The sequence below is a fragment of the Manihot esculenta genome, chromosome 17, assembly GCF_001659605.2.
Source record: "Manihot esculenta cultivar AM560-2 chromosome 17, M.esculenta_v8, whole genome shotgun sequence".
NCBI classification, from domain to species: Eukaryota; Viridiplantae; Streptophyta; class Magnoliopsida; order Malpighiales; family Euphorbiaceae; genus Manihot; species Manihot esculenta.
In genome coordinates this window covers 27,438,655-27,456,372 of record NC_035177.2, presented here as the reverse complement: position 1 = coordinate 27,456,372, position 17,718 = coordinate 27,438,655, and the positions used below count along the sequence as shown (strand labels likewise).

At 37.0% G+C, this 17,718-nt stretch overlaps 1 protein-coding gene across 1 annotated transcript; it reads left to right on the top strand.

The window, feature by feature from the left end:
* Positions 1-7,086: 7,086 nt before the first annotated feature.
* On the top strand, positions 7,087-14,396 carry LOC110604375 (auxin response factor 6). The gene is made up of 14 exons (XM_021742514.2): positions 7,087-8,227; positions 8,828-8,940; positions 9,319-9,417; positions 9,509-9,565; positions 9,657-9,812; positions 9,907-9,991; positions 10,511-10,601; positions 10,843-11,007; positions 11,080-11,202; positions 11,617-11,692; positions 11,843-11,990; positions 12,206-13,377; positions 13,493-13,683; positions 13,932-14,396. The coding sequence occupies exons 1-14, from the start codon at positions 8,185-8,187 to the stop codon at positions 14,128-14,130; spliced, it is 2,718 nt and encodes a 905-aa protein (XP_021598206.1). The 5' UTR covers positions 7,087-8,184; the 3' UTR covers positions 14,131-14,396.
* The last annotated feature ends 3,322 nt before the right edge of the window (positions 14,397-17,718 follow it).

The following is a 17,718-nucleotide window of genomic DNA, read 5'->3' as shown; positions in this document are numbered from 1 at the left end:
AAATACTTTAAATTACTCATGAATTGATTCTTATTTAATTATAATTATTTAAATTTATTTTTAAATTATCATTAACATGTCAAATAATGAATTGTTTATTAGAATTTAAGAGTTTTGAGTTATACCTTCTTTAATCTATTTTTTTTTTTTAGAAAAAGAGGGATAGAGCCCTTATTTTATTAATCTAGGCCATGAAAGCCCCAACCTATCAGCATCCAGTAAAAATTTAATAGTAACAGGAGGCCATTGATGAATTTTCAAATTAAAATCATCACCAATGGTTAAACTAGTCAAACGATCTGCTACCGCATTTGCTTCCCTGTAAATTTTTACCATCTTGACTTCCCAGCTTCTATTGATAAGATCACGACAATTCCTCACCAAATTAGCAACTCTAAAAACTCCTGCACCTCTACCTGCAAGTAAATCTAACGCGAGTTGAGAATCCGTTTGAACTTCAATCTTCTTCCACCCTGAATCCCATGCTAATACTAAAGCATAATATATTCCCCATAGCTCAGCTTCCATTGCTCCACAATTGCCCAAAAACCGTTGAAAGCCCAAAAGCCATCTACCTTCATTGTTTCGAAAACAACCTGCACAACTTGCCCTTCCTGCTGACAACAATGCACTACCATCGGAATTCACTACCACCCAGCCTGTTTCTGGCGGCTTCCACCCAACATACTTCAAAGACCGGCCTCTCGGTCCAGACCCAGCCTGCATCGAAAACCTCCATGCATGAACATATTCTTTTGCTCGAAGCTGAATAAAGGACGCATCAATAGTATCCTGGTCATTATTCTCATTAAAAACCAACAAGTTTCTTCGCTTCCATAACCACCAAACGACCGAACTAAAAAGCACATCCCATGGTATTCCATTAGCCAATAACCCTACTTTTTCTATATTAGCAGATAGCCATAAAGGCACATTCAAAATATCAAAAAATGGAGAAACGAAATTGGTAGGTAAAAGGGAATTCCAAATTTGTTTCACATGTTGGCAATCTCGTAGAGCATGCAAAACAAATTCACTTGCAACTCCACAAAGAGGACATAAATCATAATCAATAAATTTTCGCTTTCGGCGTTGAACATTAACCATGATTTTCTCATGTGCCACTTCCCACAAAAACACTTGAATTCGCTGTGGCACCCTAACCTTCCACAGCCCTTGCCAATCCATATTAGATCCTGACACTTCTGAATAAAACGTATCAAACCCTGACTTAACTGTATATAAGCCAGAAGAAGAATGCTTCCACGCAAAACCATCCAAACACGACATATCATCAACTAAAGTAATTGATTGGAAATATAAAAGGACATCAGTAGGAAGAAGAGAATTTAAAATGTCCCAATTCCAGCCTACATTAGGAACCCAGAAATATCGAACACAAACCTGCATATTCAACTCAATCAACGGTTTAAGTGCAAAATTCCAAAGAGGCCCAACCGGAAGCCAATCATCCAGCCAAAATCTAGTGTGCATCCCATTATTCACATCTACAACTATCCCTTTTCGAAGTAGCTCCAAACCATAACAAAAAGATTTCCAATTGACTGAACCATTAGCTCGCTTAGCGACTTCCCAATGAACAAAACCCGACTCATATTTATTGAAAAGGCACCTAACCCACAAAGCTTGCGGATTCTTGTAAGCTCGCCAACACAACTTCCCTAATAGAGCCTGATTCATTTGTCGCATATTTCTGATGCCAAGACCACCTAACCGCTTCGGCAAGGACATTGTATCCCAATTAATCAGATGTACAGCTGGCTTCATATCCTTCCCATGCCAAATAAAGTTCCTGCATATTTTCTCTATTTCATTGCAAAGCGATACCGGTAAAAGAGCACTCTGCATCACAAAAATAGGAATAGCATTAAGAATTGATTGAACTAACGTTAGTCGTCCAGCTTTTGATAGAGCTCTCGCCTTCCAGCCATCAAGTCTGCCTCTCATTTTATCCAAAATACTACTATATGTCGAGACTGAAATCCTCCCATGAATAGATGGCACACCCAAGTATTTTCCTAAATCAGCAGTCAAAGGAATACCTGACCTTGAAGACAAAAGTGACGCCAAATCACTATCAACAAAAGGCGACAAATAAAGAGAAGACTTAGCTAAATTCACTTTCTGCCCGGAAACCTTAGCAAAGTCATCCAAACATGATAAAATCAAATCCAACTGTTCCACAGAAGCTTCTGCGAACAAAACCATATCATCCGCGAACATAAGATGAGAAATCATCGGACCATTACTCGAGATAGGAATCGGCTTCCATCTGCCTTGACGAACAAGCTGTTTAAACATTCTCGAAAGTTGTTCAATACACATAACAAAAAGATATGAAGACATTGGATCGCCTTGTCGCACACCACGAGTCGGTTTAAAAGATTCTAACTTCTCACCATTCCATAACACTGACATAGAAGATGTTCTAACACAATTCATAATATTAGAAATCCAAGCATCGGAAAAGTGGTAAGAACCCAGCACCCACTGAATAAAATCCCAATCTAGTCTATCATAAGCCTTTTCAAGATCAATTTTAATTGCCATAAAACCCCCTGATCGCTTAGACGTTCTCATAGTGTGCAAAACTTCTTGAAACACCACAATGTTATCAATAATTTGTCGGCCAGGAACGAAGCTACTTTGTTCCAATCCAATGAGAGAGCTCAAAACATCTTTCAATCTGTTAATCAACACTTTTGTAACAAGCTTATAAATCACGTTACATAAGCTAATTGGTCTGAACTGAGAAATAAATTCTGGACAAGCAATTTTAGGAATAAGAGTTAGCACCGTTTCATTAACTTCCTCTGGAAACTCCCTCCCGCCCAAGACCTCAATAATAAACGCTGAAACCTGTGAACCTACCGCAGACCAAGATTTCTGAAAGAAAACTGCTTGTAGACCATCGGGTCCTGGAGCCTTGTAAGGAGACATAAGGCGCAAAGCATCATATACTTCATCATGAGAAAAAGGACGATCCAGAAGCAACCGTTGAGAAGAAGAAAGAGCAGGCCCATCAGGTCTAACAAAATGGCTGCAGTCAACCGCCAAATCTTTCGAATACAGCTCCTGATAGTAACCGCTAGCAAGCTCTTTAAGTTGACTAGAATCTTCAATCCACACATTGTTCCCATTTCTCAGCTTGAGAATTTGTTGCTTCTTGCATTTAATCACGGTAGAAAGATGATAAAACCTTGTATTTCTCTCACCAGAAACAATCCATTCCTCCCTGGATTGTTGAAACCAGTATAATTCTTCCTGCTTCAAAACATCTTCAAGCTGTCGTCTCAGATTAAATTCCAGCTTCACTAAACCTCTCGTTCGCCGGATAGCTAAGCTTTTTTGAACACCATCAATTCGACGGATCAACCTCTGCTTATTATGAAAAATATTCCCAAACTCAGATCGGTTCCATTGGCTTAATGAGTCTTTGGTTGATTTCAAATTATCAAATAAAGAAGTATTTTGCTTCCAACCACGGGAAACAACATCAACAAAATCTTTGTGAGCTGTCCAAGCCGCTTGAAAATGAAAACGACGAACAGAAGAATTTGTAACTCCAAAGCAATTCATAAAAATAGGACAATGATCAGAATGCAACTTTGGAGCATGAATAACTGTAGCTCTAGAAAATGTCATGCGCCAAATCTCAGTACACAAGCAACGGTCTAATCGAGCAGCTTTATAAGAAGAATTAATACCACCCTTACTCCAAGTAAAAGGGGTACCTTCAAAACCCAAATCAATAAGTGAGTTATCAAAAATCCATTGCCGAAAATCACTAGCCCCAATACTGTGAACATTAACATAGCCGGTTTGTTCATTCTCGCTTGTAAAAGAATTGAAATCTCCCAACAATAACCAACTTTTCTCACTTCCATTGAAACCCAGAACCGAATGCCACAAACGTCTTCGTAAACTAATGTCAGGGCTGGCATACACAAAACTCACTAACCACGAGTCCCCATTATCAAGTAATACATTGCATGTAATAAATTGCGGATCTGTCGACACAAGCGTTAACTTAAAAAATATTTCTGACCATAAAATCCAGATACCTCCACTGAAACCAAAAGTCTCGACACGAACCCAATTATCATAACCTAGCTGTTTACAAACATTATCAGCTGAATGGCCAGAAATTCGAGGCTCAACCAAACAAAAAATCTGAGGCTTATAGATACGATTGTATTCCTTAAAAGCTCTCAAAAAATTAGAAGAAGCAGCACCCTGACAATTCCAAACTCCAATAATCATTAAAAATAAGAGAGAAAAGAAAGCCATGAGGATGACTGAACCATAATAGAACGAAAAATCTAGTAAGACCCCTCATTAGAAGGCATCTTACCAATTAAACCACTATTTTGAAATTCATTCAAGGAAGTCTGAGCAATAATTATCATCGCATCATCGTCAAGATTCATATCCTGATTACCATCTCCATTAGCTGCTGGGATATTGGGACGGGTTGGATGAGGAAACGAAGGATCATTAAAATTATCATGTTGATTCCTATCCAATTCTGTTTCTAAATTTGCAAGTCCCACCAATTTTGGGTTAGAAACAACCCAAGTCTTTGACTGATTCGTTCTATTATTCCCTTGAACAACTACATGGTCATCTTGTGCAGCAGCTTTTCTAGAAGATCCCCCTGATCCACTCGAAACCCCTCTAATTTTTAGAACTGAACTTTGCACAGCAGGCCCATTAGATCTCACATAGGAATCTAAAGCAATATTGGGAGTCTCCTCTCTTGTCACAGTAGAAACCACTTGACCCTTCCCTTTAGAATCCCGTAGCTTTTTCTTGCCCAAGACAGGACGAAAATCTTGTACCACTGGTGGAGTCGCATTATGTTCTATATGAGTCTCAGAATCCTGGAGAATAACTAGAGAACTAAAGGGATTATTATTGGCCTTCATCGTTGATTTACCCTTGTTTGACTCCCTCGGACCATGATCACCTGACCCAAATTTAAATACAGATTTTTCCTGAGGACGTTGATTACGTCTTCTATCCTTCTTAACCAGCATCCAATCACCAAAATCATCTAAAACAGCTGGATTAACCACCTGATTCTCGGGTAACTGAGCCACCTTAGGAGCAGGGTTACTATGAACCGAATTAGACACATTCTCTACATTCTCTGGCTGCAACTCTTTCCGCAACGAAGGACAATTATCCTTCATATGCCCAAAAATTCCACATGAAAAACAAACCATATGCAACGCCTCATATTCAATACGTCGAACTCTCCGGTTCAGCTTGAATTTCGACAAAAGAGGCTTCGTAACATCAACTTCAACACATAATCTCGCAAAATGCCCTCTTGTCACTCGGCTAGTGTTATTATCCACTCTGATAGGATCTCCTATCTTCCTCCCCAATCGCATAAGAAAATCCTCATTAAAATATTCAATTGGAAGGCATGGAAAACGAACCCAAACTGCCAAGCGTTCCAAGGAAACATTAAATGGATCAAAATCCGGGCACCATTGGCGAACTGACAAATAATGATCAGCTATAATCCATGGTCCACCCTCCAGTGCAAAATCAAAATCTTCCCTACTATTAAATCGAGCAAGAAAAAAATCGTTGTCCAGAGCAATTAAGTCAATAGGGGATTTAGGTTTCCAGAGTTCCTTCACCCTTCGTGATAAATAGGCATACCCTATTGATCTTCCAATCAGCTTGATAATCAAGGAGTTCTTCCATGGTTTACAATAACGAGATTTCTCAATTTTAGTAAGTTTAATATTAGGGCACTTTTCATCCTCCTCATCCTCTTCCCCATCAGAAAGCTCATACGACTCCTCATCATTCACTTCAACTGTGTCAGCAATCACAGTCTCGTTATTAGGACTCCCATTGACTAGCATATCCCTAAACGAAGGACCCATTGGAGACGGTTGTCCAACAGACTCAAACTTTCTACCGTCTTGTTCTTCTAAAGAGAAACCTCCTTCACCATCTTTACGCTTCCTACGGCCATTATGTTGCAAAAGATCATCCTCTTCCATACCCTCATTGCCGGAATCTGACATTCCGGTGGAATCACAATCGGCAAAAGTTTTTTTATTTTAATATTAATGAAAAATTATTATTTTTTTTAATCTATTTGATATTATTTTAAATTTATTTAATTTTTTAATAATAATTAAGAAATAAATTTACATTATAAAAAATTAAACATTTTTAATTCTACTATATAAGTTTGAGTTACTTATTTTTTTTTGTAACTATTTTACAATTGAAAGTGCAATTGGTTGACTACAATTGCTTTCAAGGCTAGACATAAAATTATCACTTTCATAAATTTACTAATTTACTATGAAAGATATAACCGCCGGATAATTAGTACTCGAACCACAATTGAATTTTTGCATAAAAGTCGACTCTAAAATTTATTACGATCCAATAAAAAGAAGACGCTCGTATGTATGGTCCTAAATGATTGAGACACGTCAGAAGATAAAAGAGAAAATATATATAGAGGAAAGAAGGGAAATTAGAGAGCTAAATTTACTCATACACACTTAAACTCTATCTCTTTATGTATTTCAGATTATTAAAAAACTTTTATAATATAAAATAAAATTATACAAATAGATATATTTAAAAATATAAAAAAATAAATATATTAATCATATAAAAGAGAACAAATATAAGATAATATTTTTTGGGGGGTTGCAATTTGTGGAAATGTCCTCTATAATTGTACTAGTAAGTGGGACTTATGTTTGGCCCATAGCATAGTAATGACAATCAACTTGCAACCATACTCTTATGTACAATTTTCCTCTCAATCAATTCATTTTAAATAAATAAATAAATAAAATTTCATTTTATAAAATTAAAAATTATTAAATTAACACCAAATCATGTTTGAAAATTACCTGCAAAATTAAATAATAAATTATCATAAAAAAAATCACCGGGACAGCGTAGTAAATATTCCCAACTTTGAGGGTAAATGCCACTATTCTCAAATTGTCCGAGACTGAAATGAGCACGAAAAGTTTCAGTAAAGAAATGCTACTAAAATTTACAGGGAAAGAAAAACTCTCAAAAATAAAAATCTGACACACACTCTCGCTCCTTCTTCCTATTGGGTCATTTGCTTTGCCTTGCCTTTGTCTTGGTATAAAAAAAGAGCGAAAAATAATGGCGGTTGGGTGTTCATTGATTGAGCCAAAATAGAGAGAGAGAGGGGTAAAGCAGCAGTAGCAGCAAGCAGAACCATCAACTCCAGCAGTAGCACTATTTCCGTTACTGGAAACAACTGCCCAAGCCCATAAAATCTTCTCCATATACATATAAATATATATATACCTGTCTTTATATGGTTATAGCTATATATTCTCTGTTAAGGTCTTAATGTATGTTTAAAGTGGTTGCTGTTGTTGCATGCTCATAACTTGATCTGCAAATGCTTTGTACTTGAGTTTCTTACTTGTACTAGGTTGGGTTTTGCTCGTGTAATAAGATCTGGGTTTCTTTTAAATAGTTCTTAGGAAAGTAATATTTGGTAATTTCAAGTGAGATCTATTGCTGTTTTATGAGTTCTGGATTTTGGGTCTTGCTGGGTTTGTTCTCAAGTGCTTGGTTGGCTCTGGACGTTTGCTCATCTGATTGCTGAAATCATTACCTCACAATCTGGTTGGCTTTTTCTAGAGAAGCACGCGCGGAGATTCTTTTTTCTTTTTTGGAGCTGGAATGTGGGGTTCCATTTGTTGAAGATTTGTATAGTTTTAGCGCTTTTGTTCAGTGATTAGTCAAGTTGGGGGTTGTGGGTGAAGCAAGTAGCAAGCGGATGTGGCTGAAATCGATAGTCTTTTGTAGCAACACCGGCTTCGGTTGAGGATTCAGGAAGTGGGTTTTGCTGTTGTTTGTTTTCAAATGAAGTTCATACTGAATATCTTTTGACTTCCGTGCTTCACTGATGCTTGGACACCAAATTTTTTCAATCTGGATTGTTGTTTGAAGGGGAAGGAAAAAGGGGAAGGTATGGTGGTATTGGGCGGGGAGAAGCCAGTGAAGAGAGTAATTGTTGAATGGTTTTGCTGGTTTAATTGGTGTGTTTAAGAGTGGTTTTTTGGATCTTTTTGGTTGTGGGTCTGAACTTGGTTCTGAAGGCGTTATTACATCTCTGTAACAATGAGGTTATCTTCAGTTGGTTTTAATCCACAGACCCAGGAAGGTGAGTATCATTACTTGCAGATTTTTTTTTCCTTTTTCTCTTTATTCTTCTGAGGTAGTTGTTGTTTTTCTTCTCTTTTCTTTCTCTATTGTTTTTTTTTTGGGAAGGGGGTGGGGGTCGTTCTCCCGCTTTCTCTCAATTCTAGTTTTGGGTTTATTCATTTTTGTCCAGGTGTTTGATTGAGTTTTGTGGGGAGATTGTGGTTTAAGCATGGAATTGGGACCACAAGGTCCATTTGTTACTTCAAAAACCTGGGAATGGGATAGAAACTGAGATCTTGAAAAGCACAGTTGGCTGATAGATTCTCTTTGGTTGGTTTAAGCTCTCTACTTTTTGGGTTTTCTTTGGTAGCTTCAGCTGCACGGTGGGGAGATCTCAATTGGTACAAATGTTTGGATCTCCCCATCTTCTCCCACCAGCTGTTTCTGTAAATCACTCAGAGGAATCATATGTCTAATCTTGTTAAATTAATAGGCAAGGCCTTTATGGCATCTTTGATTAGTTGATTTTACTAGTAGGAGGGCTTATTGTAAAGTTTTGAGGACATCAATGGTAGGTTTTCATATGATTCTAAACATCTCACTCTAACTAATTTTGCAGGGGAGAAACGGGTTTTGAATTCTGAACTTTGGCACGCATGTGCGGGTCCTCTGGTTTCTCTGCCTGCTGTTGGAAGTCGTGTTGTTTATTTCCCGCAGGGCCACAGTGAGCAGGTAAGCATATCTAATCTGATTATAGCCTTCTTCATCTCTGTGATGATGAAGAAAATTGATATGTTCTCTTGAATAATTATGTTTCGATTTTTGTTTATCTAGACTATTTGTTGTGCTTATGGCTTCAGCAGTGCAGCTTCATTTATGATTATCATCTTGGGTAAAACAAACTTTGAAATGCTTAATGTTGCCTGTTACTGATTGATAAATGCATTTAGCTATTAAGCTATTTAAGTAGTCCAGGTTGCATCTTGAAAATTCAAGTTGAAGATGCCAATAAGTGCACCCTGGCCGCTTCTACATGGCAGTATTAGATGGATGATTCATTCAAATTACTCTTTGCTGAATTTCACCAAAATCAATGCTCTTTTTGAGTAGGTTGCTGTGTCAACCAACAAAGAAGTGGATGCCCATATCCCTAACTACCCAAGCTTACCTCCGCAACTTATATGTCAGCTTCACAATGTGACCATGCATGTAAGACTTGTTTTTTTTTTTTCTAGTTACTTGTTCTGCAATTCCCATTGTTTCTTCCTTGTAAGACTTTAAAAAAATTTCTCTATTTCAGGCAGATGTTGAGACAGATGAAGTGTATGCACAGATGACCTTGCAGCCTCTGAGTCCTGTATGCCATATTGTCTTTATTGGTGTTCTTGATTTGCTGTTCTTTGGTTGACATGAATACATCACATATTTAAAATGTCCTTATTCTATAGCAAGAGCAGAAGGATGCCTACCTTCCAGCGGAATTGGGCGCCCCCAGCAAACAGCCGACAAATTATTTTTGTAAAACTTTGACAGCTAGTGACACAAGTACGCATGGAGGATTCTCTGTCCCTCGCCGGGCTGCTGAAAAAGTGTTTCCTCCACTGGTAAGGCTTATTTCTCACTATGGAACAAGATCATTAGTTTATGTTCCCAATGGTTAAAATATAGCATGAAATTTCATCAGTTCTTCACTTGCAGGACTTTTCACAGCAACCCCCAGCTCAAGAGTTGATTGCCAGGGATCTACATGATAATGAATGGAAATTCAGGCATATCTTTCGAGGTGAGGTTTTTTTTTTAATAATATTTGTATTCTTTGTTTTAGGCTAGGATCATTTCTATCTTTTAGGCAACAATAGTTGATCATGAGGTTTGGTATAATTTTATATTGTAATTTTATATTTGTGCTGAGTGTTTTAATAATTATCATGCATCTGATGCTTAAAGGGATGAGAGCACTGCACATGATTTTTTTTATTTAGAGTTATTTTTCAAAGTTTTTATACTAATTAGCTCAGTTCTATAGATTGATTTTCATCTTTTCTGTTCTAGTAGTGGGTGGAACTTCTTTATATTAAAAGCCTAAAAATTAAATTTTTTAATGTTTTGATTTCAAAATGTTATTAGTGAAAGTGGGTGTAAATTCCACCTCCTTCAGTTGATTTATTGGATATTTTACAGCATATTTGGATTGCTGCTGATTATATCTTCCGTGATGGTAGATAATTTGGAGCCCTCAAGATAATTAAATAAAAGAAATGTAAATTTCACATCTGACAGTTCTTGACTTTGCTCCATACAGGCCAGCCCAAAAGACATTTACTTACAACTGGTTGGAGTGTGTTTGTAAGCGCTAAAAGACTTGTGGCTGGGGATTCAGTCCTTTTTATCTGGTGGGCTGTTGGTTATCTATCCCGCGATGTCTTCTTTTTTATTGTTTTTTATTTCTTATTTCTTACTGCATTAGAGTAGAATATATTTTAGTTTCTTCCTGTGTAGTAGGTTTGAACTTTAACCATTTTCAGGCATGAAACTGGATACTTGGAAATATATATGATATTGGGTTTAGCTAAAGAGTGAATGTGGTTGCTATCTTGTAAATGAATGTCTAATAGAGATGGGTATGACAATCAGGAATGAAAAGAATCAATTGTTGCTTGGTATCCGACGTACTAATCGTCCTCAAACTGTGATGCCTTCATCAGTCTTATCAAGTGACAGCATGCACTTAGGGCTTCTTGCTGCTGCGGCTCATGCAGCTGCAACAAACAGCCGTTTCACTATATTCTACAACCCAAGGTGACACTGACTGATGTCAAATTTAGAATTTTCTTGTCATACACTTCATTAAAATCTTCATTCTCCATTCAGGGCTAGCCCATCAGAGTTTGTCATACCATTGGCCAAGTACTTTAAAGCAGTCTATCATACCCGGGTTTCTGTTGGTATGCGCTTTAGGATGCTATTTGAAACAGAAGAATCAAGTGTCCGTCGGTAGGTCCTTGGCCTTTATTATTATATTTATAATAATTGCTGCAATAACTGTATAATAGTCTTTTTGATTATTCACTTGCAATTTTTTCGGGGGAAAACAATAAAAGATGAGCTTGACTACTGGCTGCGGGAAACAATAAATTCATTACATAAAAGTAAAATGAAATTAATATCTGTCCCCATTTTCTGAGGAGATGATTGTTATTGTAGCTGGTTAATGTCAACGGGCTGTTTAAGTTGGATCCTTTTGTGCTTTGCTTGTTGTGCACACAGCCTATTTAACCACTTTTGTGATTCTACCTAGTGCTTCCTTGGCTCATCTGATAGCATGTTCCCTACGTGTATTGGTTTGTCTCCTATTTTAATGTGATGAACTTCTTTCTGATAAATTTTTGAATTTTTATATGCATACAGTTACATGGGTACAATAACTGGCATAAGTGACTTGGATCCTGTAAGGTGGCCTAATTCACATTGGCGCTCAGTCAAGGTGTGCTTAAGAACAATCAGTGGATGTCATACATTGTTGAATAAGTTGTTGCTTGGCAAAATGTTGTTTTTGTTAAATTTTCTTCAAATATTTTGTTGAGATATATTATGCGAATATCCTTTCTAATGTAAATAGAGCAAATAAATGCAGGTTGGCTGGGATGAGTCCACAGCTGGAGAGAGGCAACCAAGAGTTTCTCTATGGGAAATTGAACCATTAACAACATTCCCAATGTATCCATCTCCATTCCCTTTAAGGCTTAAGCGCCCTTGGCCACCTGGACTGCCCTCATTCCATGGTAAGCTTGTCTGTTGCCAGCTCAAGGGCTTAATGAGTAGGTTGTATTTTTTAAAGTTCAGTTATAGGCTCTGGTTTTTTACCTCCCAGTTTCTTAATCTTTCCCTTCCATATGGTTGGCAGTAAAGTTGATATTATTATGTATTACGTTGTTTCCATTCTTTATTTTTTTCTTAAAGGAAAATTCATCTTTGTTTACCAATTTTTTCCCTATAGGAATCAAGGATGACGATTTTGGAATGAATTCTCCCCTTATGTGGCTGCGAGGAGATGGAGATCGCGGGATTCAATCTATGAGCTTTCAGGGACTAGGAGTAACACCATGGATGCAGCCAAGGGTCGATGCTTCTATGCTTGGTTTGCAAACTGACATGTACCAAGCTATGGCTGCTGCTGCCCTCCAGGAGATGAGGGCTATTGATCCTTCCAAATCATCAACTACATCCCTTTTGCAATTCCAGCAACATCCTAACCTCCCCAGCAGGACTGCTGCATTGATGCAGCCCCAGATGTTGCAGCAGCCTCAATCTCAACAGGCCTTTCTTCAAGGTGTTCAAGAAAATCAACATCAGCCTCGGACTCAGGTCCAAACACAGTCACACCTAGTTCAGCAACAGTTGCATTCTCAGCACTCACTAAATGGTCCACAGCAACAGCCGCAGCAGCAACAACAGCATCCTCTGTCACAACAGCAACTCGTTGAGCATCAGCAGATTCCAAATGTCGTCTCTGCAATGTCTCAATTTGCTTCAGCCTCTCAATCCCAGTCACCACCATTGCCCGCCATCTCTTCTCTGTGCCAGCAGCAGAGTTTCTCCGATTCAAATGGGAACCCTGTGACAAGCTCTGTTGTTTCTCCTATGCATAGTCTCATTGGTTCATTTTCCCAGGATGAATCAACTCATTTGATCAACCTGCCTAGAACAAGTGCCTTGATAACTTCTTCTGCCTGGCCATCTAAGCGAGCTGCAGTTGAACCTCTTATTTCTTCAGGAGCTCCACAATGCGTTCTGTCCCAAGTGGAACAGTTGGGGGGCCCTCAGACAAACATATCTCAGAGTTCTGTTTCATTACCTCCCTTCCCTGGTAGAGAGTGTTCAATAGACCAAGAAGGTGGCACTGATCCACAAAGCCATCTTCTATTTGGTTTTAATATAGAGCCTTCATCTCTTCAATTGCAGAGTGGAATGTCCAGTCTTAGGGGAGTTGGCAGTGATTGTGATTCCACAACTATTCCATTCTCTTCTTCAAATTACATGAGTACTACAGGCACTGATTTTTCGCTTAACCCAGCAATGACACCGTCGAGTTGCATTGATGAATCAGGTTTCCTGCAGTCCCCAGAGAATGTGGGCCAAGTAAACCCACCAACTAGAACCTTTGTTAAGGTGAGTTGCCTTTTTGGCCTTCCAATTGGTGTTACATTACTTGATGGAAATGTCATGATTTAATATTTCAGTTCATTTTCATGTCACTTGATGCTGATACCGTAATTGTTTACAGGTTTACAAGTCGGGGTCCTTCGGTAGGTCGCTGGACATTACCAAATTCAGCAGTTACAATGAGTTACGGAGTGAACTGGCTCGTATGTTTGGCCTTGAAGGCCAGCTGGAGGACCCTTTGAGATCAGGCTGGCAGCTTGTATTTGTTGACCGGGAGAATGATGTTCTCCTCCTCGGTGATGACCCCTGGCCGTAAGTTTCCAGCTTTCTAGCAATTTTTTAGTGGCATTATTTCTTTAGAACTTCTTGATCATTAGTTTTCTGAAAGCCTGGTGGTTTTGTTCTAAGTTATGCTAGCATGTTGTTTCAAAAATATTCTGAAAATAAAGAAATCTCTACATTTGATGGTTATAAGAATAATATTTTCCAAAATTATTTTTTCCCTTTCTGTTTTCTTGCCTTCTCTGTCATTGCTGATAGATTGGTTCTTTATAAACCAGGGAATTTGTAAACAGCGTGTGGTGCATCAAAATACTCTCACCACAAGAAGTGCAGCAAATGGGCAAACGTGGTCTAGAGCTTCTGAATTCAGTCCCAATTCAGAGGCTTTCTAATGGCAGTTGTGATGATTATGCAAGCCGGCAGGACTCAAGAAATTTGAGCACCGGTATAACTTCTGTGGGGTCTTTGGACTACTGATCAACTTAACCAGTTAAGATACCACTTTCTCTTTTGTAATATTAGTTCTGTTTGGACCCTTCCAGAGGTGGACGTACTGGCTAATCCTAGCTTAAAATTATATATATAAGTTATTACTGTAATTAGAAGATGCTATTCCTTCTTTCTATGGTATTGAATACATACAATCCATAATTAGTAGGAGTCGATATTTTGTGGACTTAGCTGTTTGTTTTTTGTTATTTTACAGTCAATTTATGATGAGAAAAAGTTGATTGTAGGATGAACGTGATGTTCCTGTGTCATAAATTGACCTTTTCTGTTGATGTGACAAGAACTTATGTGGTTAGATGATTAATACAATTGTAGGTTCTAGTTGCCATGTGATGGGTCTACAGTAGCTAGGTGTCAAAAGCAGCTTCATATGCTTGCATTAATGGAAAAATGGCCCGACTCTTTCACACTTGTGCTCTTGTTTTGCCCCTTTTTATTATTCTTATCTGGATGCTTTAATCTGGCCATTCCCTCCTATCCAGTTTGAGTGGAACAGAATGCTCGCTGCAACTCTGTTTCATGCTTAGATCGGTGGTGGTTCGTTTATCTTTCGGTAATATTTATCGAATTGGTTTGAATGTGGAGAGCTAAAATTTGACATCTCTCTAGATATATATATATATATATATATATATATATATATATATATATATATGTAGGTGTATTTGTAGAAGGTAAGTGCCATAATTCATTTGTTCATAAGATTGTTGAAAATGTTTGTTGTTCTGGATAGCATCAAAGCATTTTAGAGAGTTGATGACTTGAAGTTGGGGTAGAGCCTTTAAGTAAACTGAGGTATAGGGATAAGAACATCAGCTTCTTGGATGCAAGCAATATAGGACATGCCTTGGTGGTATAGGATATAGGAGGTTAAGAATTGAACTCTAGTCTATAAACATTGTCCTCCTGACTGTGGATGAACAAATGCTCTACTTGGACAATGAAGGAAGAATTGTAGACAAAAATCTTGTATTCTGTGAATCATCTTTAATTATTTAGATTGTCCAATTGTGGCCTGAGGCTTTTCAACAATGTTGGTTGATTGAACATGTGAGTCACACACACACACACCCACACCCCTCTCTTCATCTTTGATAAAAATCTTATCTATTTTTTTCTTTTTTTTTTGTTTGATGATTTTGAAGCAGTGAAATTGCTTTTTCTTTGTGTTTTTATATTGTGGGTCTTCGTGTAGATGGGCATTTAAAGGGTTTTGTTTGGTGATGCATGTTGTGGGGCAGTGTTGAAGGATGGAATGATGACAAGATAGAGCACTATCAACAATAATACTGCCAATAAAATGTAGGGCTGCCTGTCCCAACAACCCCTCAAAAGGGCCTTTACTTTAGCTTTGGGTGGGGAATTGGGGGAATGCCCTTTTTTCCTCTTGGCCGCATTTGCATTTGCATCGCGACTTTTTCATAGACCCGAATCTCTTTCATGCACGAAATCATGAAAAGTTAATATTGAAAAACTCGAAAATTAGGGGTCATTTGCCACTTTAAATAATTTAAAAATTAATAAAAGTATATATGAAAAATAATAATTAATATTATTTTAAAATTACACTTTTTTTTTGCTTGAATAAAATACCCGAATTTCCACTGCCGCAACTGCCATCCACCAGTTTTAGAGCTCAGTAAATTTTATTTTGCTTCAATAAAGTATAGTATTAGCTATTAATAATATATAACAATAAGTACTAAAGTTTTTAATTTTCTTTTGTGCAATTGAATTTAATAATGCCTAGCTGGAAATCATGTATATGGTTGGATTTTTAATTTTTCTCCCCACTTCCCTTCTTTATTTGTAGGCGATAAGTTCTCTATTTAATCAATATATAATGATGATCTGAGATCCAGAAAATAAGATTTTATAAGGGTTGGATAAGTTTAGTTCGAGAGGCGAATGTTTTTCCTTTTTATTCTTTTCTTTCCTCTGTCAGTGATGTGTAACGGTTTTGCTGCCATTGGGCCACCTGTCTCTGCCATATGGATACGGACGTATGAGAATATCAGATCTCTGTTCCATGCGTAACGGTTATTTAATTCCTCTGACACACATGCAGATGGATCTAATAGGCGAATGGGCTGGCCACCTTTTCTCTTCCGGACTGAACTAGAAGATGAGATTAAGACTGGAGCCCAAGGGAGGTATGATCTTAGAGCCGAAAGAACTGGACCGACCCGATTGAGAGGTTTTAGAGGGAATCCGATCTTCAGGCCGAGCGGGCTGAACCTGATTTATGCGGGAGGCTTAAGAGCCTTTAAGTCATGGGCTATTATCATGGGTTAAGTCTCAGATCGGAGTGGCGAAATCCAGCGGTCATCATATAAAATAAAATATATAAGTAAACTTGAACATTTTATTTATGAAAATTTATTTTTTTTATATTATTTGAACCTATGAAGTAAAATAGGAAGTTATGATTTATTATCTATTAATAAGCAATTTTAATTTTAAAATCGAATGTGAAATGCACTCCGAGACTTAGTCTGGTGGAAAGTGCATCCTAGCAGCCTTGTGAGGTCTAAGATTCGACTCCCCCACCCCTATTTAAAAAAAAAAAAAACCGAATATGAAATATATTTAAAATTTAAAAAAAATTATTTTGCTCTTTTTAATAGGCCTATTTGAAGTGAATCCACATTAATTAGTTGGGTGGAAGGTTCCGAAAAAAGAAATATTATTTTCATAAAATAAATTTAAATAATTAAATAACTTTATATTATTTTATATAATAATAATGTTAAAAAAATTTATTGTGCAGACAAATAACTAGTTAAATAAAGTTATTAACATGTTTCTTTATAAAATGATTAAATACTTTGATTTTATTAGAGTTTTAAAAAGTAAAGACTAAATAGTTAATTTTAATAAAATAAAAGAATACGATAATAATTTATCATGAAAACATTTTCACCACTTAAAATGGAGGTGCTCAGTCTAAATTTACTTGTTATATAATTCTCACTGGTTTTTCGATTTCAATTTCCCAAATGTTCCCCTATTGACAAGTAAGAGATAGTAGCGAAAATAAAAATCAGAGAAGAGAAAGAAAAAGAAGCCATCCCTTTTTTTCTTTTTATCTCCTCTCTCTTTAAGAGATTTGTGAGAGTATATTTGAATATATTTTTAAGTGGAGTCCGCTCTTTAATTAAAATAAATTAATAATTTTTTATATATTATCGGTTAAGTATAATCACAAATTTGAGATTATTCAGATCGGTCCGGTACCAAACTCCACACATTTTAACAATGTAGCTTCTGTAGATAGATTGAAGGAAGATTTTCTAAAAGCATGGTGAGCCTTAGGATCAGTTTTCTTTACTTGTTCACCTCAGCATGTGTGTTTAAGTCTTATTTTGTTGAGATTAAATTAATTTAGGAATTTTAAGTTTCAGAAAGTTATATATTCCGCTTGTTTCGATGGTATTTTTTTTCAATTTCAAGAAATTAAAATAGTTAATCCTTCACTTAAAGGGAAGTAAGTTATTTACTGGAAAAGTTCAAGATGCTCGAGTATTGAAGAAGCTTGGTGTTTGAATGAAAATG

Coding starts and splice junctions, on each gene's coding strand:
- LOC110604375 (XM_021742514.2), top strand. CDS start 8,185: ATGAGGTTATCTTCAGTTGGTTTTAATCCACAGACCCAGGAAG. Junction 9,992..10,510: donor ATTCAGGCATATCTTTCGAG/GTGAGGTTTTTT, acceptor TGCTCCATACAG/GCCAGCCCAAAAGACATTTA. Junction 11,203..11,616: donor GAAGAATCAAGTGTCCGTCG/GTAGGTCCTTGG, acceptor ATATGCATACAG/TTACATGGGTACAATAACTG.